Source organism: Mirounga leonina, unplaced genomic scaffold (assembly GCF_011800145.1).
Source record: "Mirounga leonina isolate KUSES-001 unplaced genomic scaffold, KU_Mleo_1.0 Mir_166, whole genome shotgun sequence".
NCBI lineage: Eukaryota > Metazoa > Chordata > Mammalia > Carnivora > Phocidae > Mirounga > Mirounga leonina.
This window is the reverse complement of record NW_023270418.1, coordinates 35,008,495-35,036,063: the sequence shown is the minus strand read 5'-3', so window position 1 is coordinate 35,036,063 and position 27,569 is coordinate 35,008,495. Positions and strand designations below refer to the sequence as shown.

At 55.3% G+C, this 27,569-nt stretch overlaps 1 protein-coding gene and 1 pseudogene across 3 annotated transcripts in view; one reads left to right on the top strand and one right to left on the bottom strand.

The window, feature by feature from the left end:
• The first annotated feature begins 2,448 nt into the window (after window positions 1-2,448).
• On the top strand, window positions 2,449-2,913 carry LOC118016171 (annotated as a pseudogene).
• Window positions 2,914-8,196: 5,283 nt separating this feature from the next.
• Window positions 8,197-27,569, bottom strand: part of CTTN (cortactin) — a 32,645-nt gene continuing 13,272 nt past the window's right edge. For 2 of the 3 annotated variants that reach the window (XM_035013491.1, XM_035013493.1), the window contains exons 7-18: window positions 27,483-27,537; window positions 26,609-26,719; window positions 23,921-24,031; window positions 23,307-23,417; window positions 22,391-22,501; window positions 20,645-20,700; window positions 18,142-18,211; window positions 15,907-16,055; window positions 13,434-13,523; window positions 11,246-11,402; window positions 10,390-10,461; window positions 8,197-9,304 (exon numbers count right to left, since the gene is read on the bottom strand). In XM_035013491.1, the coding sequence (XP_034869382.1) occupies window positions 9,168-9,304; window positions 10,390-10,461; window positions 11,246-11,402; window positions 13,434-13,523; window positions 15,907-16,055; window positions 18,142-18,211; window positions 20,645-20,700; window positions 22,391-22,501; window positions 23,307-23,417; window positions 23,921-24,031; window positions 26,609-26,719; window positions 27,483-27,537 (1,230 nt within the window). In that variant the 3' untranslated portion in view covers window positions 8,197-9,167. The remainder of the gene's footprint in view (window positions 9,305-10,389; window positions 10,462-11,245; window positions 11,403-13,433; window positions 13,524-15,906; window positions 16,056-18,141; window positions 18,212-20,644; window positions 20,701-22,390; window positions 22,502-23,306; window positions 23,418-23,920; window positions 24,032-26,608; window positions 26,720-27,482; window positions 27,538-27,569) is intronic. The other variant, XM_035013494.1, reaches the window with a different exon arrangement.

Here is a 27,569-nt window from a genome sequence, read left to right as displayed (position 1 = left end):
TGGACTGATGATCCCGGTGGCCCCAGGAACTTGTGAGGACAAATGAGGTCTTACAGGGGAAATGGCTTGCCCATGCCAAAGGGAATAAACAAAGACAGGTTGGGTAATCTTTTTAATCAAGTGGTAAAAATACATATGGTATGACATCCAAAATGATCAGGAAAGAGTCTCTCCCTTCCCCACTGGCTCCCCAGACCCCAGGGAGCACCGCCCCCCCCCCTCCGGCCGAGCTTGTGCCTTTATGGATTCCTTGTGATTCTTTCCTGGCCTTGCACATACATCTGCAAGCATATGTGTATGAATAATTTTTAAAACCCAAATATAGCTCACTCTACACACTGCTCTGTACTAGTCTTGCTCTTTTTAAAATTATTAAGCATGCCGGGCACACTGAAAGGGCACTGAAACGAACACCCATGTGCACCACCTGGCTTGACGACATCAGACATCACAGGGACGCTCAAAGCCCCTTGTGTCCCCTCCTGATTCCACCTCCTTCCTTCCACTGCAGAGGAAGCCACTGCCCTGAACGTGGTATTTATCATCTCTATGCAGGTTGGTACATTCACTGCTTATATACATGTCCATAAACAACACGTAGTAGTATGCACATTTTATTTTCATTTTCTTAAGATTTATTTGAGAAAGAGAGAGAGAGCAAGCACGAGCAGGAGGGGCAGAGGGAGAAGGAGAGAGAGCATCCCAAGCAGACTCCACACCGTGAGCAGAGCCTGACTTGGGGCTTGATTCCACGACCCCAAGATCACGACCCAACCCGAAACCAAGAATCACTCAACCGACTGCACCATCCAGGTGCCCCTGTTATGTACATTTCATTATTTTTTTAAAGATTTTATTTATTTATTTGACAGAGAGGGTGTGTGCGCACATGAGTAGGGGGAGGGGCAGAGGCAGAGGGAGAAGTAGGCTCCCCGCTGAGCAGGGAGCCTGATGCGGGACTCGATCCCAGGACCCTGAGGTCATGACCCGAGCCGAAGGCAGACGCTTCACCAACTGCACCACCCAGGCACTCCTATTATGCACATTTTAAAACCTTATAGAAATGATCTCTACTTCATGCATGATCAATTAGCAATCCTCAAAGAGAACAGTGCTGGGCACTTAGTTGCCTCTCAGTTAAGTGGTGGCCGCCTTCATCATCGATATTACAATTATTGGCAATCATGAATCCTGCAGCTGGCTTATTTATTTCAATATTACTTTTGAAACTCATCAAAGAGGACAGATGTAGCTCTAAATCATTCATGTTCACAGTGGAATACACTTCACTATATGAATATATCAAAATTGATTTATCCATTCATCTGTTGACCTTTAGATTTTTTTTTTTCTTTTTTTGCTATAAAAACAAAGCTTTTCAACATCGTGCTAAGTGAAAGAAGCCTGTCCCAAATTACCACATATCATGCAATTCCGTTTCCATGCAATGTCTGGAACAGGGAGATCCACAGACACGGACAGCAGATGAGTGGGAGTCAGGCATGGGGGGAGGGGACAGGGAGTAACCACTGCCCAGCATGGGTTGCTTTTTGGGTGACGAAAATGTTCTGGGGGCGCCTGGGTGGCTCAGTTGGTTAAGCGACTGCCTTCGGCTCAGGTCACGATCCTGGAGTCCCAGGATCGAGTCCCGCATCGGGCTCCCTGCTCGGCAGGGAGTCTGCTTCTCCCTCTGACCCTCCCCCCTCTCATGTGCTCTCTCTCATTCTCTCTCTCTCAAATAAATAAGTAAAATCTTTTAAAAAAAAAGGAAATGTTCTGGAATTAGACAGTGGTGGTATTTCCGTAACTCTGCAAATACGCTAAAAGCTATTAAACTGTACACTAGCTAGGTGAATTATATGGTAAGCAAATGTCTCAATACATCTCCTTTTTAAGAAAAAAAAAAAAATAGGGCGCCTGGGTGGCTCAGTTGGTTGAGCGACTGCCTTCAGCTCAGGTCATGATCCTGGAGTCCCGGGATCGAGTCCCGCGTCGGGCTCCCTGCTCGGCAGGGAGCCTGCTTCTCCCTCTGACCCTCCCCCCTCTCATGCTCTCTATCTCATTCTCTCTCTCAAATAAATAAATAAAATCTTTAAAAAAAAAAAAAGTTTTCTAAATGGAATGTGGGATCCTGGATCTTGGAACAGAAAAAGGACATTCATGGAAACAATTTAAATCCAAATAAAGTCTGTCAGTTAACGGTGTTATACCAATGTTAATTTCTTAGTTTGAATAAGTGGATGGACGGTGGTTGAGCAAGAAGTTAATCATAAGGGAAATTGGCAGGGAGTATTTTAAGAATTTCCCTGTATTAAATTTACAACCTTTCTAAAAATCTAAAAGTATTCTAAAATTAAAAGTTTATTTAAAAAACAAAGCAAGGAAAACCCCATTCTGTTCCTTGTTGCTGGGGACCGTGGACTGCTGGGGTTGGTGAAGGATCTCATGATGGCTGGGTGAAAACTTGCTCTAAAAGCCATTGACTGGGTAACTTCTGGGGAGATCATACCCCAAAACCAGAAGACCATTGCTAACTCCCTGAAATCCTGGAAGGAGATGCTTACCTCCAGGTTGGCTACTCCTTCTGAGAATCCACCTGCTATCGACGGGGCTTACGACAAGGGCTGGGCATGGTAGATGACCTGGAGAAGTTTAATGTCCTGAAGGTTCCCATGCCCGAGGACAGATACACTGTTCAGGTGGATGCTGAAGAAAAAGCCGTTGAAAAGCTGTGCTGAGTTTTAGTCTCCCTCAAAGGCCAGGATTGAGGAATATGAACAAGAGCTGGAGAAGATGAGGAACATAATTCCATTTGATCAGATAACCATTGAGGACCCGAATGAAGTCTTCCCAGAAACCAAATTAGACAAGAAGAATCCCTATTGGCCTCACAAGCCAATCGAAAATGTATAAACTTGGGGCGCCTGAGTGGCTCAGTCGGTTGAGCGTCTGCCTTCGGCTCAGGTCATGATCCCAGGGTCCTGGGATCGAGCCCCACATCGGGCTCCCTGCTCGGCGGGAAGCCTGCTTCTCCCTCTCCAGCTCCCCCTGCTCCCCCTGCTTCTGTTCCCTCTCTCCCTCCCCAAATAAATATTTTTTTAAAATAATAAAAAACAAACCAAACCAAGCAGTTCTGCTGTGAATATACCCAAGTCCGCGTGTGTGAGAGCATCTCTCGGGTGCTCCCTGGGGACTGGATCTCGGCATCTCCGAGCTCCCAGAAATCACCAAACCGCTGCCCCCAGGACCACTCGCCTGTGTCAGCTCCCACACATCTTGGTGATGGTTCCCCGGGGGGGCTGCCCTTTCTCGGCTGCCCAGCCCCTCGGCACAGATGTTCCGCACTCTCACGGGCCCTGCAGACGGGCATGGGGGGCGTCTCCCTTATGCACAGGTGCACGTACAACCAGGATAAATCCTTAGACGTAGAACTGGGGGGGGTGAAGGGCGTTCTATACGTTTTCATAAGTCCTTGCAGGGCCTGACAGCCGCCCCCTCACAAAGGGTACCAGGGTATGCCCGTGAGCAGAGCGTCGTTTTCTATGAAGGAGCCCATGCCCATTCTTTGCCGGATTCAAATAAGAAACTCAAACATCTCCCTAGTTACACGCTGCTGCCTTATAAGTTACCCCAAAATTGAGTGGCCTAAAGCAGCAGTAAACATTGATTATCTCATACTGTTTGTGTAGGCCAGGAATTTGGGGGCCGCTTAGCGAGGTGGTTGTGGTTCAGCCCCTCTCGTGAGGCGTCGGCTGACATGTTGACCGAGACTTTCTGGGGACAGAGGGTTTGTTTCCAAGGTGACACACTCACATGGCTGTTGGCAGGAGGCCTCAGCTCCTTGAGGGCTGTCTGAGCTTCCTCATGACGGAGGGCCGGTTTCTCTGAGAGCCCCTGATCTAAGAGAGCAAGGCCGAAACTGCAGTGTCTCCGATGACTCACATTTAGAGGTGACACCCCGCCATTTTCCCAGCATCCTATCGTTACGCAGGTTGCCCTCTTCTATGGGGAGGGGCTGCCCTGGGGCATGATCCCAGGAGCACTGGGGTCGTCCTGGAGGCCAGCTGTGACAGCGTCATTGCGGTTTATGGATGAAGGTAGGACCGGAAGACACATCTAGTCAATACTGTTACAAAGGGGTAAATAGAGCATCTACCAGAAACCTACAGGTAACACTCCACTTAATGGGGAAAGCTTGAGCGCTTTCCTCCAAAGACTGGGAACAAGGACGTCTGCTGTCAGCACTCCCGACATAGTGCTAGACATTCTAGCCAAGGCAATATGGCAAGAAAAGGCATATAGAGGGCGCCTGGGTGGCTCAGTTGGTTGGGCGACTGCCTTCGGCTCAGGTCATGATCCCGGAGTCCCGGGATCGAGTCCCGCATCAGGCTCCCTGCTCGGCAGGGAGTCTGCTTCTCCCTCTGACCCTCCTCCCTCTCATGCTCTCTCTCATTCTCTCTCTCTCAAATAAATAAATAAAATCTTAAAAAAAAAAAAAGGCATATAGATTGGAAAGGAAGAGATAAAATGGTCTCATTTTGCAGGTGATGTGACTATCTGTGTAGAAAATCCCAAGGCATCTACAACAACAACAAAAACTTTCTAGAATTTATAAGGAAGCACAGCAAGGTTACAAGATATAAGATAAACGAAAGAAAATCAACTGTATTTCTTCTACAGAAAAGCAATGGATGTGTGAACACTGAAAACAGAAATAGAGTTCATAACTGCCAAAAATAAATGAAATACTTAGATGTAGATCTGATAAAATACATATAAGACTTAGATACTAAAAACTACAAAATGCTGACGCAGTAAATGAAAGAAGATGTAAATAAATGGAGGGAAATACCATATTTCTATATTGAAGGCTCTCTACATGGTGAAGACAATATGTAAGTGTAGTGTAATTCCTATCAAAATCCCAGCAAGGGGCGCCTGGGTGGCTCAGTCGTTAAGCATCTGCCTTCGGCTCAGGTCATGATCTCGGGGTCCTGGGATCGAGCCCCGCATCGGGCTCCCTGCTCAGCAGGAAGCCTGCTTCTCCCTCTCCCACTCCCCCTGCTTGTGTTCCCTCTCTCACTGTGTCTCTCTCTGTCAAATAAATAAATAAAATCTTAAAAAAAAAAAAAAATCCCAGCAAGATTTTTCATAGATATAAACAAGATTATTCTAAATGTATATGGAAAAGCAAAGACCTAGAATAGCTAAGACCATTTTGAAAAGAAGAATAAAGTGAGAGAAATCAGTCCACCCAGTTTCAAGGCTCACTGTAGAGCCACAGTAACCAAGACTGTGTGGCATCGGTGGAAAGATAAATAGGTTAACAGAACAGAGTAGAGAACCCAGGATCAATTCCAAGTAATACTGTGTTTTCTTTGTTTTCAGTAAATGAAATGAGGCTTTTTTACTTTTTCCCTTCGCAAGTACACAGGGCAAAAGCTAATAATAACCCTTGAAATACTAAGGGTTAAATTCTAACACTTTAGTTTTATTTATGACATTCATCTTTAAGGACTTCGGTGCTAAGAAGTTAAGTATCACGCTGACATCTCAGATGCCTAACTGATCCTTCCAGAAAACAGATGGGATCACTTCAGGGCTTGAAAGTCTTCAATAACTCCTGTGTGCACTCAGAATAAAGCCCAATCCCCGTAACTGGCTGATAAAGCCCTTTATGACCTGATCGCTAGCTCTGGTGTTTCTCCATACCCACCTGTGCCTGAGAGTTCAGCAATATCAAGGCCCTGCTCGCACACTGTCCTCCTGCTCAGACCACCCTGCTTCCCCCCAACCCAAGACCCAGCTCAAGCCTGACCTCCTCCCAGAATCTGTCCCTGACTCTGCCCAGCTGCCCTCCTCTGATGCCCATGGCACCCCTGCCTTTCATATGGTATCAAGATTTTCCGTCTGTCCCTATACCTACAAACTACAGGATTGGGACAGTCTCTCTCCTTTTCTTTAAACCATTTACCATTTTAGTGTACAACTCGATGACATTTCGTGCATTCAGGATGTTGTGTGACCACCTCCTATGTCTAATGCCAGAACATCATGACCCCAAAAGGAAACCTCAGAGCCACCAGCAGTCGCTCCATGGCTCCCCTGTCCAGAGACTCTTTATCTCTGCATCCCCAATTCTTTTTTTTTTTAAGATTATTTATTTATTCATTCATTTGAGAGAGAGCGACTGAGCATGAGTTGGGGGAAAGGGGCAGAGGGAGAAGCAGGCTCCCCGCTGAGCAGGGAGCCCGATGCGGGGCTCGATCCCAGGACCCCGGGATCATGACCCGAGCCAAAGGCAGACGCTTAACGACTGAGCCACCCAGGAGCCCTCTGCATCCCCAATTCTTAAGCAAAGAGGCAGGGATATAGTAGGAAATCGCCATTTGCTCAGTGAGAGGGCAACCAAGCTGTCTTGAGTTAAGGTCACCCCCAGCAGCTAGTTTGGGAAAACGTCTGCCCTAACGCCCTCCTCCATTCTTTCTGCGCCACTCAGGGGGTTCTGCCAAGCTTGCCTTTTCCACTTCATCAGTTTCAGTTAATCTCCTTTGAACAAAATCTTGACCAAACATCACACCACCTTTTTCCCTACCCGGACCTGCAGGCTAGACAGACAAGTTACTGGGATCTCTGGTGCTGCCGACGGGCACAGGCTTACCCTGCTACCCTTTCCTTGAGGCAATGTCCCGCTAAGGGCCCCAGCTTTGTTGGGGTCCTCTGTCCCAGCGGTGCACCCCGCTGGGCCTCAATCCATGCCTCCCGCCCGTGTGCAGGCAAACCCCTCCACTCCAGGCTCCTCCACCTGCCGCACACGGATGACCTCGTGCTCATCAGGACTGGAGGCCGAGCTTTCTGTTTGGCTCCTGAGGATATTCTTAACCTTCCTACCACCTCAGCTCTACATTTAAAAGATGTTGGTTACCATTTATCTAATGTTTTTGGCATTTTATGGCAAGAAGGTTATCATAATGTTCAGTTCCAGGTATTTCCAGAATTGAAAGTCCTTTTTTGAATGGTCACCATGAGCCTGTCATGAGTCGCTTGTGCATGTGTAAGAAAGGAAGCAAGCAGATGATAAAAGGAGAGGGAAGGAAAGAAAGGGGGCCATTCCCTGGAAGTAAAATGAAACACAAGCAACAAGAATATGCATTTTCATTTAGAAGATGGTCAGAGACCTGAAATTTTTATAATACTTGAATTTGGTGAAAGTTAGAAGAACATGCTCTCGTGTGCAAACTTTCAAGAGGGAAATTTCATACTCATTGACCTAGCGAATCAGTTGGAAACTGTTTGCACTTGTAGCAGATACTGGAAATAATTATGGCTTAGATAGAATAAAAGTTTGTCTCCGCCTCATTACAAAAAAAAAAAAGGAACTGAAGCATGCAAGACTAGTGGGGCAGCTCCCTGATGTTGTCAGAAACCCAGGCCCTTTCTGCCTTTCTGTTCCACTATCCTCAGAAGGTACCTTCAAAGTGCCTCATACTCCAAAAGACGAGGGGGTCCCAGCAGACCTGTGGCGGCGGTGAGTGACCCCCAGCTCCCATAAAGAGAGGACGGCACGACTCTGGACTGTCCGGGATCTGCGCTGTCCTCCGCTTCTTCCAGGGACGGTGAGGGCAGCACGTCCAGAAGTCTCCACGCCGTCCTGCCACACAGACGTCCACAAGGAGAGGCCCGCCTACCCCCACGGCACCTGGGGAGCCTGGTCTGTGCACACGGCCCCTCCACCGCCGTGCTGGGGGGACTCCAACGTAGAACCCCCGTGACCGGGAGTGGACGACCACCGAGCTGGGCGGTCCAGACCTGCTCACGGAGTCTGTCCGTCCCGACACCCACGCCAGTCTCCACACGCCCCACGTTCAGCAGCTGCTTCGAACCTCAAGGTACTGCACCCCAAAGGAGAACAGTGCCTTCAGCCCCACTATAACCACCTCGGGATTTACTGTGAGAACTGTTAATTCCTAATGATTTTTAAATAGATGGGGTTTTCTATTTTGCTTGGAATTCCTGTCTAAATAATATCAGAGTGTAAACACATTTCCCCTCATAAAAAGTGCTCTTTAAGGAGCATGCTTCTTAAAAAGGGAAACTTTAGTTTGTCTAAAGCTGATAAATTAAAGGTCAAGGGTCAGGAAGCCAACTTCTAGGTGGAACAAAGTGACCAATACCAGAGGGACATCAACAAGCAAGTGGATCAAAAAAGTTTATTTTGAATATTTAATTAAAAAAAAGTCATACCTATGATGTGTGCTACAAGAACGGAGATACAATAATTGCATATAAAACCTGACCTAATTGTGGTAAAGCAAGGATTATGCAGAAACGCACTTTAGAAAGTAGACGCTCACGTCCCCAACACCCGAGACACCGCGACAGAATCTTCCAGAAAGACTGCCCCGGACCGTTGCCAGTGCTGACCTGGCCTCCCCGGCTAGCAGGAGGGCGATGTGCTCCCGGGCAGTGTCCACGGGGAGCGTCCGGGGTGGGAGAACGCACTCTCCGCTTCACTCTTCAGCCAAGTCCATCGATCGCATTTGACTGTCACGTGACGTGGTATCTTGGCACAACGAACACGAGTGCCTTGAGGGAAAAACGTTTCTGGCAGGGTACGACAGTGAAGGCGGCTGCCCTCCCGCGGCGGGGGGCCGTCCGGGCCGCCGGGGGGGCGGTAGGCACCAGCACCGGGTGACGCTGCTTCGGGGGCAGGAGCCGCCCTCCTGGCAGCAGGCGCCAGGGGAGGGACAAGGGAGGGAGGGGGAGAGCGCGGGTCTGGGGAAACGCGGGGGTGCTCCCACCCAGAGCTAAAGCCGCCGCCCGCTGCACCCCTGCTCCCAGTCCCCCCTCTGCCGGGGACAGTGACTCCCGCCCACCAGCGCGCGGCCGGTCCGAGCACAGGCAGCGTGTCAGGGGTCCCGACCGCCACCGGTGGGGCGAGGACAGCATGCACTCCGGACAGCCGAGGGTCCCGAAGTGGCTCCACGTGACAGTCAATTTGGCAGAAACAAAGAAAATGCCTTAAATGCATAAAATCGATTACCCGAGTCCTCCTAAGGTGTGTGATTACAATATATTAGCGAATTCTGTGGCATGAGCATTTCCAAGAGCATCAGCGGAAGGATCACGTATAAAAGCGGTTTGTACAGCGGCCTCCCGCCGGGCACCTACGGCCGCAGCTCCACGTAGTTGGCCGGGAAGAGCCCGTACCTGCCCTTGCACAGCCCGCGCCACCAGCCGTCATCGATCATCTCTATGTTGGTGATGATGTCGTCGGGGTCGAAGGAGATTTCGTCGTCGCCCGCTACGGGAGAGGGGAGAGAGACAGGAGGGTGACACTCTGACACCGAGCCCGGCCCGGTCTGCTGGAAGGGGCATGCTCCGGGCCCCCGGCCGGGCGGCCCAGCAAGCCCTCCCCCAGAGCTCGGCCTTCCTTCCGCTGCCCTGCCCTTCGCCTCACACAGCACCCCGAGCACGCGAGCCCCCGGCGCCAGACTTCTCCCATTCTCCCACTGGAGAGCGTGCTTACAAGGCGCCAAGGGGAGCCTAGGAAGGAGCCCGAGGTGGCAGCTGGGGCGGCAGGTACAAGGGTAAATGTACCACGGTGTAAAAATTACAGATGCCCAATTTCACAAAATCCACACCCGTGCCGACAAGTGCGTGGAAACAGATATAAGCAAACGGGAGGGGCACGTGCTCTTCCTAGGGCAGGATGGAGGCACCACCGACAGGGAGGGGGACGCGGGCACACCGCACCAGGGGCTGGCGGTGCGCCTGGAGCGATGGCCGGCAGCCTGAGGATGCCCAGCATCTTGGGAGGACCACACAACAGCCCTCAGCAGCAGCAGGAGAAACGCTGGCCCACACACTGGACCACGGGTGGTGGGGACACTGCAGTGCGGGACAGATGGAGGGGCCCATCACAGTAAAAAGCAGGAAGCTCTCCCGGGGCCGCCCAGTCCTCAGGGCACAGCCTCAGGCGGGCCGCGGGTCACCCCAGGATGAGGCCATGGGGTGGATCAGAGACAACCGGCGCAAACGGGACAAGAGGTGGCTGGGACAGCTGGTAAAAATGGGACCCGCAGCAGACCTCACGGTGTCTCAGGGCTGACCCTCCCACTTGGATGGAGTAGGCTTTGGGGTGGGCAGTGGCCTCGGTTCCGGGGAGTTCACACTGGGGCCTCTGGGGGGCCTGGGGCACCCCTGTGGCTAAGAGTAACCGAGGGTCCGAGGAGGCATAGAAATGGCGGGGAAAATGGAGTTTCTGTAACTTTGAGATTACTTCAAAACAAGTTACTTCTTAAAAATTGTAATAACGCTCTGGGAGTCAAACTCCTAAGAGCAGCATCAGCGGAAAACAAGCAGCAGGTAGGAACGTGGGTCCCTCACCAGCCTGGTAGTCGTACAGGGCGACGGCCGTGATCCCAAGGTCATTTTCATATTCGTCGTAGGTGTTTTCCTCTAAAAAAAAAACCGGGACAAAAGCTGAGGGTTAACCAAAGTGCCTCCTCCAGTGGCAGAGCATTTGACTGCAAAGTGCCTCCTCGCCTTTCTCAGCCAGCCCTGCCTGGGGCGCCGATCAGCAAGAGGAAGGAGTCCGGGTTTACGGAGCAAACCCACCCCTTCCCAACGCGGACGCCAGCCGGGGCGTGTGACGATCTGGGTGGGCACCGAGGCAACTTTCAGAGGACGGGCTGTTAAATTGTATGTATTTGGTACTCTGAGAAGGGGCCCCGCGCTGCCCAACGCCTCCCGTCGCACTCAGGGAAAAGCCAAGGCTCTGTCCTGAGCTGTGTTCTCGGACGGGTTCAGGCTCAATCTGCCCAAATATACGGAAGGAAACCTCATCTTTAAAGATGAGAGACCGACTTGGGCGTTCATCCCACTGAAACATGTATAAAATTTTCTGATTTCATAGGAATCACCTTGAAAGACCTCAAGACACTCTGTCTTCCTGGAGCGAGGCTCTGCCCGAGCTGCTACCGTGAAGGGAGAGCAGCAGAGACCACTCCCTTCACACTCCTCCCCACCCACCACCCCGCAGCAGCCGCGGCCTTCCTATAACCCCCATGGGAGGCCGCGCCGAGCCCCGGGGGAGGGGGGCCTGGTGCCCTCCCAGCGGGGGAGACGAGGACCCCGCCAGCACAGGCCAGGTGGGGCGGGTCAGGCCACGGGGAGACGGACACCACTTTCACAGACGAGCAGAGACAGACAGGGATTTGGCGGGGCGCCCCTCCCCCTGTACCTGCTGGATAGTGCCCGGGGGCCTCTGTGGCCTCATAGACGGGGTCCGAGGCGTAGGCCAGGCCCTGCTGGCTGCCGGCATCTTGGTAGTCGGCTGCCTCCATGCTGTAGCTGGGCTCGGGCTCGGGCTCGGGCTCGGCCTTGAATGAAGCCGCGTCCTGGGGTAGGGGAGAGTCAAGGAGACATTTCCTGTAGCCCACGCTGGGTCCCCAACACGGGGCTCCCTGTCAGTCCCAGGGGGGTCGCAACACGGACCCGCGGTGAGGAGGCACCGTCTGCTCACGTTTTGAGAACGCTCGGATTCTAATCGTGGCACAGCACCGTTAAGAGGACCACATGCCATTTCCTGCTGAGCAACCCCACCGTCACAGCCCCCGACACCCCAGAGTCTTGCAGTGACGAAACCACACAGCCTGTGGGGAACAGCACCGCCCCGAGTCGTGCCTGCAGCTGAACCCCGGGGCCCGGGGCAGGTTGACCTGTGAGTAAAGGCCCGGGCCGCCGAGGCTGCCCGGGGTGCCCAAGGACCCGCCAGGCCTGCCGGGCTTCTGCGCGCTGCTTCGTAGCCCCACCCCCAGCCGGCGGGTTCGGGTCTGCCCAAATCCTCCAGCGGAAGGGAAGGGGGGCCGGCGAGCCACGGGCAAGCGCAGACACCCAGAGGAAACCAACGCCAGGCTGTTCACAGTCGTCGTGACTTCTGACTCTAACGGAAGCAAGTGGCTTTAGTTCGTTTTTCCGACCAGGGACCATCTGAAGGCACCGTCGGGGGCTCAGAGAGCAAGGGACACACAGAAATGCCCCAGTGAGAACCAGCGGGGTCAGGCACTGGCTTTCGCCGGCAAAGGGCCATCATGGCTCGGGCAGCCCGTGAGAGCCACTAGGGAGGCCACGGAGAGGGGACTCCGCATCCAGGCCAGGCACCGAGCCACTCAAGGGACTAACCGCAGGAGAGCGACAGGCCCAGAGCCTTCTTTGGGCAAGTCTGCCCTGGATGTGCAGGGGACGCCCTGAGGGTTTGAGGCCGGGTCTTGGTGTGGGGGCACCATGCTGGCTGCCCCGCACATCCTGAGCAGGTCGGGGGTGTGGGGGATCCCATCCCAGCGGGATACACCGCTGTCCCCAGCGTATCACGTGGTTCTGGCCGGGCTGCCGGTCACGGGACCCACCTGCCCTGCCACTAGGGACAGCAAGTCACACCGCCTTCTCCAAGGACCGACTCCTCAGTGACCGGCCCAGCAGTGGAACAGGACAAGGGGAGATGACTCAAGGCCCCTCCTGCCACTGGGTTACGAGCCCCAAGGCCACGCCACAATGCCTACGAGTCCAGGAGGACAGAGCCACCACGAGGGGGCAGCAGCTCACAGAGGGCCCTGGTGGCACTGTGCCTACGCCAAGACCCAGGCTCGCTGCCCAGAGCTGTCCGGTTCACGAGCTACCGGACGCCTCACCCCTGCAAGTGTCAGCAGGGCTGAGGCAGCTTCTGTTCCTCACAACCCAGGCCTCTGCGGATGTCCCGGTGAGAGAGGTGGGCAGGGGACCCAGGGCAGTGGCCGGGGCAGAGGGGACGGGACACAGGGCTCGGCCAGGTGTGGCCCCCGAGGCAGCAGCAGAGGAGCTCCTGAGAGGCCGGGCAGAGACCCGTGATGGAACGGGGGACGGTGGGGCGGGCAGCCCAGTAACTCGGAGCCCAGGAGAGAAGACAGGTGTGAGGGACGTGAGCGGGCAGTCGCAAGGCACCGATGACGGGAATGAGGATTACAGGCCAAGGACAGTCGCCGGGGAACACAACGGTCGAGAGGGACTGAGGGAAGGAGAGCTGGGGAGGGCGGCTCACGTGGAAGGACGGCAGCTGGGTGCCGGGAAATGGGTTTCCAGAAGGGAGTGGGGTCAGTGTCAAGTGCTGCAGAGAGCAGTCGAGATGAACTAGAAATCATCTACGCAGCATCAGGAGACCCGCCCGGGAGGCAGCAGGCTCGGCCAGGAAGGCCAGCGGGGCGGCCGCACACACAGAGAGGCTGGACGTGCGGCGCGTGCCCCCAGCGCTCACGAGGGCTCCTCCCCAGGCCGTCCCCTCGGGTGGGGCACCAAGCAGAGTGGGGTAGGGGACCCCTCCACGGACAGTGGCATGGACCTGCGAAGGATGTGTTCGGGGGGTCAGACTCATTTGCACACTGAACGAAAACACCAACCTCGTAGACGGGGCTTGGGGGTGGCCTCTCCTGAGCCGGCTGAGGAGTCGGGGAGGCTGGGGGCGTTGGCTTCTGGGCTCGGGCTTGCTCCTGTAATTCAAAGGCAAGCGCCGGTCAGAAGGCTACCAGAAAAGGGTCCACCCAGGCTTACGGGACCGCGCTCACTGCCAGGAGCAGAGCGTGGGGAGTATGAAGCATGGAGACTCAGCACCCAAAACGGTTAAGGACAAGGTGAAGTGAAGGTCACGCATCATCAACAGCCAGGACGTCAGGGACCCCCAGTCCTCCTGCTGTCACCATGCAAACCACAGGGGGCAGGCAGGCTGCCACCCTGTACCTGGCCCAGACCTCGCACAGGTGACCAGACGAGGACCTTGAGGTTCTGAGCTGCTGCTGTTGGGACTGAGATTTCTGGGGACCTACAAATAGGGTGTGTACTGCACATAAGACATACAGGAATCTTTGGGGGCCAGAGCGTGGGCTGTAGTGGACAGAAAAATGGCATCTCAAAGACACGGACACCCCAGCCCCCAGATCCCGGGAGGCGGTGACCTCGCAGGGCCAAAGGGACTGAGGATAGAAGCAGTTACGGACGGGAGGTGGGAGACAATCCCAGCTTTCCCAGGTGGGCCCGACGTAACCACAGGGATGGATCTAGAAGAAGGCAGGCATGTGAGCGACCCATCAGAAGAGATCACCACGGAGACAGAGGCTGGAAGGGGCCCCGAGCCCAGGAACGTGGGTGCCTCTAGAAGCTGGAAAAGGCCAGGAAACAGGTCTCCTCTGGAGCCTCCAGAGCTGTGAGAGGGTCCACGTGTGTTGCTCTGAGGCAGAGTCCGGGATCGCGTGGGATGGCAGCCCCAGGAAACCCGTGCGGACAGCCTGGCATCACAGAGGAAGAGACAGGACCGCGAGGGGCCTGCACCAGGATGCGGCGGAAGCAGGACCTGAACCCTCCCCGGCCTCCGTCCCGCCGGGCTGCCAGTGGGACAGTCAGGTTCACAGGCTGCCTGGAGCCGGCCACAGCTCAAACACCGAGGCCTGGGCGTGTTCCCGTGCAGGGGTCCCGTCCGGGCTGGCTCCGCATGCATGGCCCGAGACCCGGGCTGCCGCTCGCACCTGAGCTGCCGTACAAGGGTCTGGGACAGCCCCTCTCACAGCTGCTGGCCGCAGAGAATAACGTCTCATGGCGAGCCAGCAGGACCCGAGAGTCAAGTACGTGTGCATTCGTGCTGAAGTCCTGCCCGCCCACCGCCGGGAGCGCCCCACGGCCCAGAGGACTCTGGAGTGAGGACTGAGCAGGGAGGGCTCCCAGGGGCCAGCAGAGGCGAGGGGTAGGGGCTGGAAGCGGAGGACAACACGGCCAAAGGGACAGCAAGACAAGGGAAAGCAAAGGCGCCAGAAAGAACCACAGTGACAGCCATCCGCAAGCCACCCGCTCGTCCTGCGCCGTCCAGATGCTGACGGGACTAGACGTCACGACGTGCAGGCAGAAAGTGAGGAAGGCAATGATTATTTGATGAGACCGAGATGTCAGGAAAAACGCCTTGTAGTCTGTATATCCATGTGCTAAACAACCAAGAAAACCCAACTCATGAGCTCCTTACTTGGAAAGTTTCTAGCAATCACGGAATTAACAAGACGTAATTACACAAACTGGCTCTTATTCTGCATGTGATGGAACCACCTTCGGGGCGCATTTAGTTCATGTCTCTGGTGCCCACGGCACGTTCATTTCCTCGGCCCCCCGTTCCCTCTCGATGGGGGTTCTCGGAGCCCTACCTACTGATTTTGCGGGGGAGACGTCTATGGAATGGAACAAAGCTTTCCGGTTTACGAAAGAACTTCATGGGCTTTATCTCTCATTCCGCTCCACGACTACCCGGGAGCGCAGCATTGAGTTCTTCCGTCCCCGGTCCACAGGAGAAGGCGAGGCCGCAGCACGGGGAGCCCCGGACACAGGCGGCCTGCTCAGCAGGTGGCAACGTGGGGACCAGAGCCACGGACATCCAGGCCTGGGGAGAAGGCCGAGGAACACGCCCAGGCGCTCCCGCTCTCCTCCCGCAGCCCCCGTTCCTGCCTCCTCTGGGGGACAGCAGGACAAAGACGCATGCACACGACAGATGCAGGTGCAGAAAGACGCGAGAGTCGAAAAAGAAAGCAGAAAGCGGCTCTGCTCCTTCACGGGGAGTTCCCTCTGTATTCTTGGCCTTCTCCCCAGGAGGAAGGGGCTTCCAGAGGGCCACAGGTCAGAACGGACACCGCCAGGCACACGTGGGGCCCGGGGCTCCGCGGAGGGAGAATTTCAGAGGCGGGTGGGCACGGGAGCAACACGGCTGACCGGCTAGTACCTGGCGGTCAAAGGCCCCGCCATGTGTGTGGCTAAGAGTTACAGTTCCTAAGAGCAAGCCTCAAACTAGGGTTCCAAACGTTTTCCACGGAGAACCTTCCGGACCACGGGCCCCACACTCACATGCAGCTGCCTCCGGGCCTCCTCCTGTTCCTGTCTCTCCTTCGCCAGCCTCTGGGCCTTCTCGGCTTCCGCCTTCCGCCTGTCCTCCTGCTCCTTCTCCTTTGCCAGGTTTTCAAAGTTCGCTCTAATGTTGCTTGTTCTGCTGTTCACTACAGAGGGGAGGAGAGATGCACGCTGGGAGTGAGAGGGGCAGTGTGTCCCCCCGACCACAGCCCCGCGCCAGGGTGGCCCGCCCCACAGGAGCCAGCGGCCCGCTCAGCCTGCCCATCCCAGACCGGCCTCGGCGCCTCCGTCTCCCGCACGTTCCGGAGGACTGCCAGACGGCGGGAGCCTGGTATCTGGAGTATTTCACATTCCCAACGGCCCTGGATTCTTCACCAGCACACACTCAGGAGGGAAGAAATACATTTTCCCTAACGGTGCCCTCGATGACGCCATACAAAGCACTGATGCTGTGTCGATCTCAAGCCTGGGGCGTACATCTGCCAATCCCCGGTGGCGGGTGGGAGGGGGCCACAGAAGCAAATTCTGCAGCCGTCTCGAGGAAAATGATTTGTGCGCTGAGCTGCAAGTTGCACTGATTCTTCCTGGAACATCATTTTGCCCTGAGATAACTGACAAAGTAGGAGTGTGCATCTTTGGTATCTGGCAGACATTCTCTCTAAAATGAATCAACTCAGGGCGCCTGGGTGGCTCCGTTGGTTAAGCGACTGCCTTCGGCTCAGGTCATGATCCTGGAGTCCCGGGATCGAGTCCCGCGTCGGGCTCCCTGCTCAGCGGGGAGCCTGCTTCTCCCTCTCCCGCTCCCCCCTCTTGTGCGCTCTCTCTCTCACTCTCTCTCTCAAATAAATAAAATCTTTAAAAAAAATAAATAAATAAAATAAAATGAATCAACTCAGTCTATCATATCAAGAAAAACGGCAGTATCTATCGTCAACGGGAAAATTCAAGCTTTCAAGAAAAATCAGAATTGTGAAAAACCTGTATCTGCTCCGAGCACGACAACTTCCCAGGTCCCTAAGGACTCTGGTAAGACTGACGATAATGTGAATGAATGTCACTGGGGGGACTACAGAATGAAAAACAAAACATTTGGGAGTTCGGCTAACTCAATGGTCTAGTACTCTGCAAACGTCCAATGCGTGTTCCAGAACCATGCGGCAGCCTGTGAGGGAGAGGACCCACTGGGAGCACCAGGAAACCACTGCCCGTCCCAGTGCAGGGTTGCGAAGGAGCATCCGCAGCTAGGGTAACGCCCTTCTCTTTTCCGACAGCGTACCTGGGGGAGTGCAGAGCTCCTTCCTAAACATCCTTTACCACAACAGATCGAATGCAGAAGCAGCTTAAGAATAAAGGTCTTCGAGGAAAATTTACAGACACGCAAAGCAATGCCACGCTTCTGTGTGAGTTTTGTTTCAAAAATGTGGTTATTTTTTCCATAAACAGTATTATGATGTTAACATGTGATGTTTCCTTGTTTTTAAGTGAATTAGTAAAATCTTAAATTCTCATGTTTTAATCCCACTACATCAAAGATCAAGAGACACAAGCCTCACAAAGGATCCCTACGAGTGTCAGATGTCCCGAGACCCCCAAGTCTGGGAACCGCTGACCCGGGGCGTCCACAGGAAACAATGGGGATGCTCTGCCTCCTACCGTCCATTTACCACTTTCTATACATTTCCCCCAACTCAGCAGTGCTCCTCAGGGTGTGGCCATGCGACTGAGGCGGGAGAAGACACCTTCTCTGGTGGCAGCCAGCTCTGAAGACAGGCTGGGAGCAGCCTGGCGCAGGGACCAGAGAGAGAGAAAAGGCGAGAGCGTCTACTTCGGCTTCTGCACAAGCGAGCAACACGCTCCTCACATCACAGCTGCGGCCGACTGGCCAGCCGGAGGCGTCTGCACGCACTAGAACCTCCCGGAACCTGGTCCCTGGCAGTGAGGGGGGCCCCTGCAGATGGGTGGCTGGCCCAGCTCTGCTTTGGGAGGCACTCCCCCACACACACAGACCCCCACTGGAAGAGCACTGCAACACGCTGCGTCCGAAAGGAGCCTCCGAGCATCCGCGGGGACACGCAGGCCTTCCGTCAAGGCACGGCAAAACCCCCTCCCCGAGTGAGCAGAACAAGGGCGCTCTCCGTCGCTCCCAGCCCACGCTGTGCCCACGACAGGAACACCCACGGCGCAAAAGTTCGTCCTGGGAAAACCGCGGCACTGGGGTCGGCCACGACTTACCCGCCTCGACGGGGATGGTCTTCTGATAAGCAGGGGCCACCTGGGCAATGTCCTCAAACGTGGAAGCGTTCTACCAAGACAGAAGCGGGAGAATCAGGGGAGCGCCTTCCTTCCTCCTCAGCCTGCGAGGGCTCCTACCTCACCCGAACGTGGGAGCCTGCCCTGCAGCTTCCAAAAGAGCCGAGAGCGCCCAGAGGTCTCACCTCCACCTCTCTGCCCACGCACAAGGGCATCAGGGCGGTAAGACTACCCCGTGTGATGCCGCACCGGAGGGGACGCGTCATCACGCATCTGCCCAGACCCACGCAACGTACGACACCAAGAGCGAAGCCTGGCGTCACCTAAGGACACTGCGCGATGAACACGTGTCCGCACAGGCTCCTGGGCTGTAACGAGCGCATCCCCCAGGGGGGCGGTGCTGGTAACTGGTAGTAGGAGGGGCTGGCTGTGCACGAGGGAAAGCAGGGGTGTATGGGAAACCCGTCGCTGTGTCCCATACTTGATAAAACTGCTCTGACCCCTCGCCCCCAAAATACGTATCGGCATTCGTGCAATCATATCCCGACGATGTGCTCAAGCCCCGCCCCTCCCGGCCACCGAGAGAGGCTTGCGTGTTTGCAGGGACCCCGATGCCTCTGCTCTGCCAGGGACAACACCGTGGGTCACGCTGGAGCCTCACGGGGCCTGATGCGCGAGATCCCCGCTTCCCGTTCTGTAGAGGACCCAACTCTGTCACAGCAAAGGGACAGTGATGACCGTCCATCCAGAGGCGGACTCAGACGCACACAGACAGGCTCACAGTCCCTCCGGCCATCCTCAGTTTCCCCGTGAGTAAACACCTCCCAGAGAAACACGTTTGGGGCTCAGGACACAGCTGCTTTTCTGCCACACAGAACAAGGAGGAAGGGGGCCCAAAGGAGGCGAGCAGTTGAAGCTCACCGGCCACGTGAAGCTGAGGGGTACAGCACGGGCAGCACAGGGGACGCGACCCAGCCCACTCCCCCCGCCCCCCGCCTGCCCGTCCAACCCAGCGGCATCCAGTCCCGGCGCCTGCACACCCAGGGGTCCCTGAGCCATCCCTGCCTCGCCTCCAAGTGCAGCTGCTGGGCTGCCCTCAACAAACCCTCTGCCCCTTCCCAGATGCCCGCCCAAACTGCCCGTGTCTGCCACGCCTCTTTCCAGAACAGTCTCGGACGCCCCCCCCCGCCCCGCAGCCTTGAGCGGAGGGTGTCTGCACCCTCTGGATTGCTCCCCACTGCTCCAAGGGGTGGCGGCCTCGTCCAGCCAGTTCTCCAGCACACTATGCTGCTTGAGGTCGTCTCTGCCACCACCCTGGGGGCTTCTGTCCCAGCTGTGCTGTCTCCCCAACGCCCCATCCTCCCTCCTCCTTCCTGACCAGAACCCTCTCCCTCTGCTGCTACTCCTCAACACGGACTCTGCTCCCTGTCCCCTGGTCCAGCCTGCAGGACACCTCTCACCCATTTCCATCACCCCAGGGACTACTGCAGACCCAAGTCCCAGGGACCCACCTCTCTAGGGACAACCTCGTGTCACCGCCTGGCTCTGAACCCCTTGCGCACATTTACGGGAACCCGGGCAGTCCCCACCCCGTTCCAAGCCTGTGCCCTGCCACTCACTCCCGGGGCCCACACACGGTCACGTGGCAGAGTCCCCCGGGTGACGATGTCTGTGTGGCCAGCTGTGAGCCCCATGGAGCAGGACTGCAGGAGGACCAGCCCTGTCATCGGTGACCAGGGGCCAGGCCCAGGACTGGGCGGGACGGCTTGACTTTGTTCAGCTGAACTGAGGGGACGGAGCCGCTCCCAGGCCCCAGCGTGGAGCTCGTAAGCCCACCACACTGACGTAGCTGGGCTGCAAGCTAGAAAGGCCATCCGACCGCGCTTAAGAACGAGCTGCCAAGGCTAGGAAGCCGTCGGGAGGGACAAAGTCCCTGGCAAGAGGAACGGGGTATCTCGAGGGGAACGCTGTAGGAGGCGGCCCAGCGCCCAGGCTCTGACCCTAGACACACACTGTGCCGTGGGCCTTCCGCAGGAGGCCGACGTTCCGGGGCTGCATGCTCCAACGTGGAACCAGCACTCACGCGTGGCCAGGAGCTCTTCTTCCGTGGCCCGTGTGACCAAGGAACCCAATTTCCAATTTGGTTTACCACTAAGCTGAATTCAGAGAGCCACACGCTCTTGGGCTGTCACGTTGGCCTGGAGTCTAATGCCCGGGTTCCAGCGGTGGCCCGGCCACACGCCGACTATGGAACAGGCAAGGACAGTATCTGCCTCACGGCGCAGCTGTGCACGGCCCAGGACGGGACACCCCCGGCATGCGAGGCCAGGCCTGGCGCACGGGAAGCACCGCTCCAGGGTCTGTCCTTCCGGACACGTGAGCCGACACCCACCGGAGACCATCCCCAGAGCAGCACACAGCAAGAGCTCCGTGTGTTCCCAAACCCATCGCAGAAAACACTCGGCCCTGGATTGGAAATACTCACCTTATCCATCCGATCCTTCTGCACCCCGTATTTTCCGCCGAATCCTCTGGAGTAGTCTGAAACGCAGCACAAGACAACACTTACTCTGCGGTCGAGGACCAGCACAGAGCCGCACGCAGAGGCATGCAGACAGATCCAGAACCAGCCCACGAAAATGCACCCAGCGCGCAAAGAAACGAGAACCGCCAAACAATGAGTCTTTACTTGCAAGGCTGAGTTTTGTTTCTACCAATGGTATTCAGGAGGCAGGCAGGCGCGAGGCAGAAAGAGGCGTGTGCATGCTTTCCCGCATTCTCCCAAGGGACAGAAAGGGTGCCGGGCGAGGGCTGGAGGCAATGAGAGCGAGGAGGCCAGAGCACGGGCCGGGGAATGCACCACTTCAAGAGCACAATCTTCCGCCCGGCAACGGCTGACCGGCCGCATCCCTTCCTGCGTCCTGCTCCACTGAGCGCTACAAGGGGGCTCAACCGCAGGCTTCTCTTGCCTTTTTTTTTTTTTTTTAAAGATTTTATTTATTTTTTTTGACAGAGAGAGACACAGCGAGAGAGGGAACACAAGCAGGGGAAGTGGGAGAGGGAGAAGCAGGCTTCCCGCAGAGCAGGGAGCCCGATGCGGGGCTCGATCCCAGGACCCTGGGATAATGACCTGAGCCGAAGGCAGACTCTTAACGACTGAGCCACCCAGGCGCCCCTTCTCTTGCTTTTTAAAAGAAAAACAATTCCCCGGGGAAATTCTACTGGCCGAATACTTATGTCCCGCGACACAGATCTGCATGACTGTCACGCCGTCATGCAGCCCTGGTGCCACGGAGAGAGCCAAGGCCGTCCCCGGGCCGTCCGCCGGATGGACCCGAGTACACGCTCCTGCCCTGCCGGGACCCTGGCACCGGACGCCTGAACTCTGCCCCCAGAACTCAGGCCAAGTTTGGACGGTAATTAAAGAAGGACAGGGGCGCCTGGGTGGCTCAGTCGTTAAGCGTCTGCCTTCGGCTCAGGTCATGATCCCAGGGTCCTGGGATCGAGCCCCGCATCGGGCTCCCTGCTCGGCAGGAAGCTTGCTTCTCCTTCTCCCACTCCCCCTGCTTGTGTTCCCTCTCTTGCTGGGTCTCTCTGTCAAATAAATAAATAAAATCTTAAAAAAAAAAAAAGGACAAATGCACTGGCCAGAGTCCCAGTATCTGCATCTAAAACTTCCCCGTTTCTTTTCAGTTTTGAACACATACTATCGGCTCTGTGTGAAGAACTTATACGTAAGTTCACCCAAAAAACAAAAACAAACAGAAAACATCCCCACCCCAGCCGAAGACACCACCACAAGGGAAACACAGAAACCACACAGAACACGCCGGCCCCGGGCCCCTCGCTGCCACCTTCCCTCTGGTTGAAGGCTCGGGACCAGGCGGAACCAAACAGCTCACTGGGTGACTCCCAGCGGTCACGTCAGCAGCAAGAGCTCCTGGAGAAGGTTGCTGGGCACCCCACCCCACCCCTAGTCATGTTACGGGGTTAGCAGGACATAACCCTGCAAACTACTCATCTTACCAAACACAAAGCTCTAAGGGGCAGAGGAGCAGAAAGGGGTGCAAGTGAGAATCACTCCAGCGTAGAACTGGGTTGAAAACACCCACGTGCCCCTGGCAAGGGACAGCGGCTACCTCGGAAGGCTGAGCCCCTGAAGTCTGTGCTAGATGGGGCTACACAGGAGGGGGAAGCGGGAGGCGTGGGCGGGGCTGGTGAGCAACTATGCCTTGCTGGGACTCGTGCTTGGCCAGCCTCTCCTTGTAATCAAACCCCACAGCACAGGAGTCCTGCCTCTCGGACTGAACGCCAAATCTGCCTCCGAAACCAGCCTTATAATCTGAAAATCCACCAGCAACAGTGGAGAGAACCGAGAGAGGAAACACAGTTTGGTTAGAATCGTTTCAGCAAGCATCAAATACATCGTCTAGAAAGCAGGGCTCGGCGGAGTGCAGGGGCTCGGAGCCGGCTCCCGGGCTCACGAGGAGGCCAAAGTCGGCTCCAAGGTCACAGGACACACTGAAACTCGAAACGCTTCAGCCAAGATCTGGAAATAGGTTAGGAGCTGCATCTGAAATAATTCAGAAAAAGCACTCCATGCTTTGAGGTTTCCTTCCGGGGTCCTCCCCGCGCTGCAGACACGAGCGCGCATCTCTGTGCGTGTGGAGAGAGACACGTTGTACGCAAGTATCACGGGGCCCCGCGGGTCGGCCCCACTTCCCAGGGTGCTGGCTGCAAGGGTGGGTGCGAGGCTGGGGCACATGTGACGGGGCCCCCCCACCCCGCAGCCTAGGTCCCAGGGACGGTGTTCGTTCTGACGAGAACACGCTTCCAAGCGGAGGCAGTGCCCCGCAGCATACTTTATCAATGGGAATGCACACGCAGGCAGAAAGCAGCGTTCCCAGGATGCTCTGGGAGCAAGGCGGGCACGGTGCCCCTCATCAGCAGCTCCCGGAGGCGGGGGGGCTCATTGCTACGCTAGCGGGGGAGCGTTTCAAAAATGTGGCAAGCACAGGACAACCCCAAACGGTGGAGAGAAAAACAACACACGACAGAAATGTAGCAAAAACACAGCACACTGATGGACCTGTGGACGGAAACAAACTCTGGAATGATCTCGGGAGGAGTAGGCATAATAAATGTACCTTTTTGGGATTCGTGCAGTTGCAATTTCTCCTGGTGATCCCAGCCAAGAGCACATTTGTCTTGTCTGTCTGTCTGTACACCGAATTTTCCTCCAAACCCTTTCACATAGTCTACACGCACAAGAAAAGGCCACAATCTAGTGTTAGTGGGGAGCCCGGGCAGCATGTTCCTAATACAGTGAGACACACATAACCTGCTAAACCCCTCTCTCTCTTCCTGCAGGAAGAAGGCCTCCTCGACAACGTCTGGAAAGCAGCCTGATTTATACTCTCGGCACCGTGAGCACAAAGAGGACCCCGCGTACAGAGCTCCAAGGACGCAGCCTAAAGCAGCCCCCACGAGTCACCACCATCTCCACGTTTATAACACAGATGTGCGACACGTGGCCATTATTACAGGCAACTGCTGGGGTGCCAGGGCCAGAGATGTGTCAGGATATGGTTTCTTCATTTAACAGCTGCACTTATGGATTTGCTGTATTTCAAAGTGCGGTATTTAATTAAAAAGAGGCATCTACTTTAGGGGTTCCTAGGGACACTCTCCCTTTCTGTTCTGGCCAACACTCATCATGCTACCAGCTGCAGGCGAGAGGAGAGGAGAAAGTGGAAGGCACCTTTCTGCGACTCGTGCTTCTCCGTCCTGCCCTGGTACTCGAAGCCCACCGCGCTCTTGTCCACCTTGTCCTTGTCGATGCCATACTTGCCGCCGAAGCCCTTGGAGTAATCTGCAAACAAGGGAAGTACTGTTTATGCAGCAGCAACACAATCGGGGAGCTGATTTGAGAAAGTACTCTTATCACCCAATTAAAAACAAAACAACACAAACCAAAAATCTTTCAGGCACACTGTAAGATCACTAATATGGGAGACAGTGGGAAGTATTATTTGTATATGTAACAACAGAAATGTGAAGAGCAGCCTGTATAACGGATTTTAACAATTGTCTTATCTTCCCTGCATTCCAAAGGAGATCACGAAATAAGCGTGTTAGATGTTGGCGAGGATGTGGAGAAAGGGGAACCCTCCTACACTGCTGGTGGGAACGCAAGCTGGTGCAGCCACTCGGGAAAACATTTCCTCAAAAAGTTGAAAACAGAGCTACCCTATGACCCAGCAATTGCACTACTGGGTATTTACCCCAAAGACACAAATGTAGGGATCCGAAGGGACACGTGCACCCCAATGTTTATAGCAGCAATGTCCACAATAGCCAAACTATGGAAAGAGCCTAGATGTCCAGCAACAGATGAATGGATGAAGAAGATGTGGTTCATATACACAATGAGATATTACTCAACCATCAAAAAAAATGAAATCTTGCCGTTTACAAAGATATGGATGGAACTAGAGAGTATTGCACTAGGTGAAATAAGTCAATCAGAGAAAGACAACGATCATATGATCTCACTCATAAGTGGAATTTAAGAAACAACAGAGAGGATCCTAGGGGAAGGGAGGGAAAGATAAAACGAAATCAGAGAGGGAGACAAACCATAAGAGACTCTCCACTCTAGGAAACACACTGAGGGCTGCTGGACTGGACGGGGGTGGGGGGCTGGGGTCACTGGGTGGCGGGCATCAAGGAGGGCAGGAGATGTGATGAGCACTGGGTGTGATACGCAACGGATGAGTCACTGAACTCCACCTCTGACACGGTAATATACTGTATGTCAATTAACTGAATTTAAATTTTAAAAAAGAAATAAAAAGGAAAGAAAGACGCGTGTTATGTCTGAGAGCGAGATGAGCCCCGCAGCCGTAGTGGCCAGCTTTCACGAGGTCCCTCTGCCTCACCAACTAAAGCCAGCAGAAAGATACACACGGAGCATCTTCCAGAAACACTACTTCTACCCAAAGCAACGTCACTGAAATACGTATCTTGACACTTAAGCACGGCTCCCCCAGGGCCACTCCCAGAACAGACCCAAGATCAGACCCTCGGGGGGAGGCCTGGGCTGCAGAGGAACCCTGTCTGCCCCACGGGCTCTGGCTTCCGCTCCCCGACTTCCCAGAGGCAGCTTTTAATCTTCTTCACAGGCTCGTAGGAGAGAGGGTCCGGGAGCCCTGAGCAGATCCGAGGGCAGGCCCCAACTCACAGGCTGCGTGCCGTACCGGGCAGCGGAGGACGGGCTTGCCCCAAGTGGACAGAGGAGGCCGAGTTGAAAGTGACCCTGTGCGGCATACTTCGTGCCGGGGCCGTGGTCTCAGGACAGGCGGGCAGGCCTGGTGACAGGAAGAGATGCCCACAGCAAAGCAGAGGCCCGGCCGCCCCGCAGGCCTCACGGCTACATCCCCGGGAAATCCCGAGCCAGCCGTGCCTCCAGTGGGGACTTCTCTTTTTGCCTCTTACGGAAATCTGGGGTTTTAAAGAAGACGTGTGCGCTCTGTTTTTACATATAAAATTTACATGTGCGGGGCGTCTGGCTGGCTCAGTCGGCGGAGCATGTGACTCTTGATCTTGGGGTTGTAAGTTTGAGCCCCATGTTGGGTGTACAGATTACTTTAAAAAAAAAAATTAAGTATGCAGGCCACACGAAATAAACAACGCAGAAGAACCAAGCATCCAGGGCCTCCGCGGGAGGGACCGCATCTGTAAACCCTGTATGGAGACACCCCTCCCCGGGGCAGGATTCCCAACGACGGAGGGAAAAGTCAGCACAGCAGGTGAGGACAATCTGCAGTAGCCACAGCAATTTTAAACTCAACGTCCCTGGGGTGCCTGGGGGGCTCAGTCATTAGGTTTCTGCCTTCAGCTCGGGTCATGATCCCAGGGTCCTGGGATCGAGCCCCGCGTCGGGCTCCCTGCTCCGCGGGAAGCCCGCTTCTCCCTCTCCCACTCCCCCTGCTTGTGCTCTGTGTCTGTCTCTCTGTCAAATAAATAAATAAAATCTTTTAAATAAATAAATAAATAAAATAAACTCAACGTCCTTTCGACCCTGCAATTCCTTTTCTAGAAATTCACTTTTTTAAATAATCACTTATGTATATGACACACGGGGACAAGAATATTCACTGTAGTCGATTTTTAGCTTCAAAAATCATAAATGACCTAAATTCCACGTTCTAAAAAGGAATGGTTACGTGTCTGCAGCTTCTCCACATGACGGGGACGGAGTGATAGACGTACGACAAAGCCCCGACGCTGACCTGAACAGGACAAGAGCGTCCCCACACGCGCAGTGAAAAAGGCTGCGCAGGGTCCCGTGAGCCGCCTGGCACGGGGGAGAAATTCTCCCGGTACGGATGGACGTCTGTCCACACGGGACAGAGCGGGAGGAAGGCAGGAGCCGCGCTGGCCCGACCTTTCTGCGACTGGTGCTTCTCCGTCCTGCCCTGGTAGTCAAAGCCCACGGCGCTCTTGTCCACCCGGTCGGCCTGCACGCCGTACTTGCCGCCGAAACCGCTCGAGTAGTCTGCAGAGACAGGGCAGCAGTCAGTAAAGAAGCCCGGTGACAGGCTCAACTGTCACTTCGGCTCTTTGACCGAGCAAGACAAACACATGTCGGAGTCAGGACTCATCAAGAGATCGGCACCCAGTTTAAAACGTCCCCCAGGGTCACCCACGAGTGACCAACTCCGTCTCCAGCGTGGTCCCCAGCAACCACGAGAGGGGCGTGTCTTTCTCAACGGCACACATGCGCTGCAGTCCCACTTGGGAAATGAATCATCCGAATAAAGCAAGCTGTGCAGCTCATCCCCTCCCAAAGGGACTGGGAAGGTCCATCGGGGCCAAACGGACAGAGCGCCCGCTCCGGGAGCCATCCGATGACACGCAAGACACAGAAGTAAACCCATGCGCAAAAAAGGCTTTGAGAAAGTGACATGCTCCCGTTCCCAAAAAAGGCTCTCCAAGACCGGCACGACTTGGAAGGTCAGCCGGCGCCGTCTGAGGACCACACGCACAGCAAAGCATCAGTGAGCTAAGGGCTCCGGTTTCCACTGCTGGGGGACAATGAGCTTTCCGCCAGCCACACCCAAGACCAGACTCTCCCGGGCCAACGCCGCTCGGAGGGAGAAAAGGCAGCCTCTGCCGCAGGCTGGGAGGCGCCAGGGTGACACGCGACCCAGATGCTTAGGGAGCACGGCCCTGCCCAGGAAACCCCCCCCGCGACAGTGCTCTCGCCCCCCAGGGGGGGGGGGGGCCCCCCCCCCCCCCGCAAGCACAACACAGCTTACCTCTCTGTGAGGCGTGCTTCTCGGTCTTCCCCTGGTATTCAAAGCCTACAGCAGACTGCAGGTACCACAAAAAGGGAAACACATTTT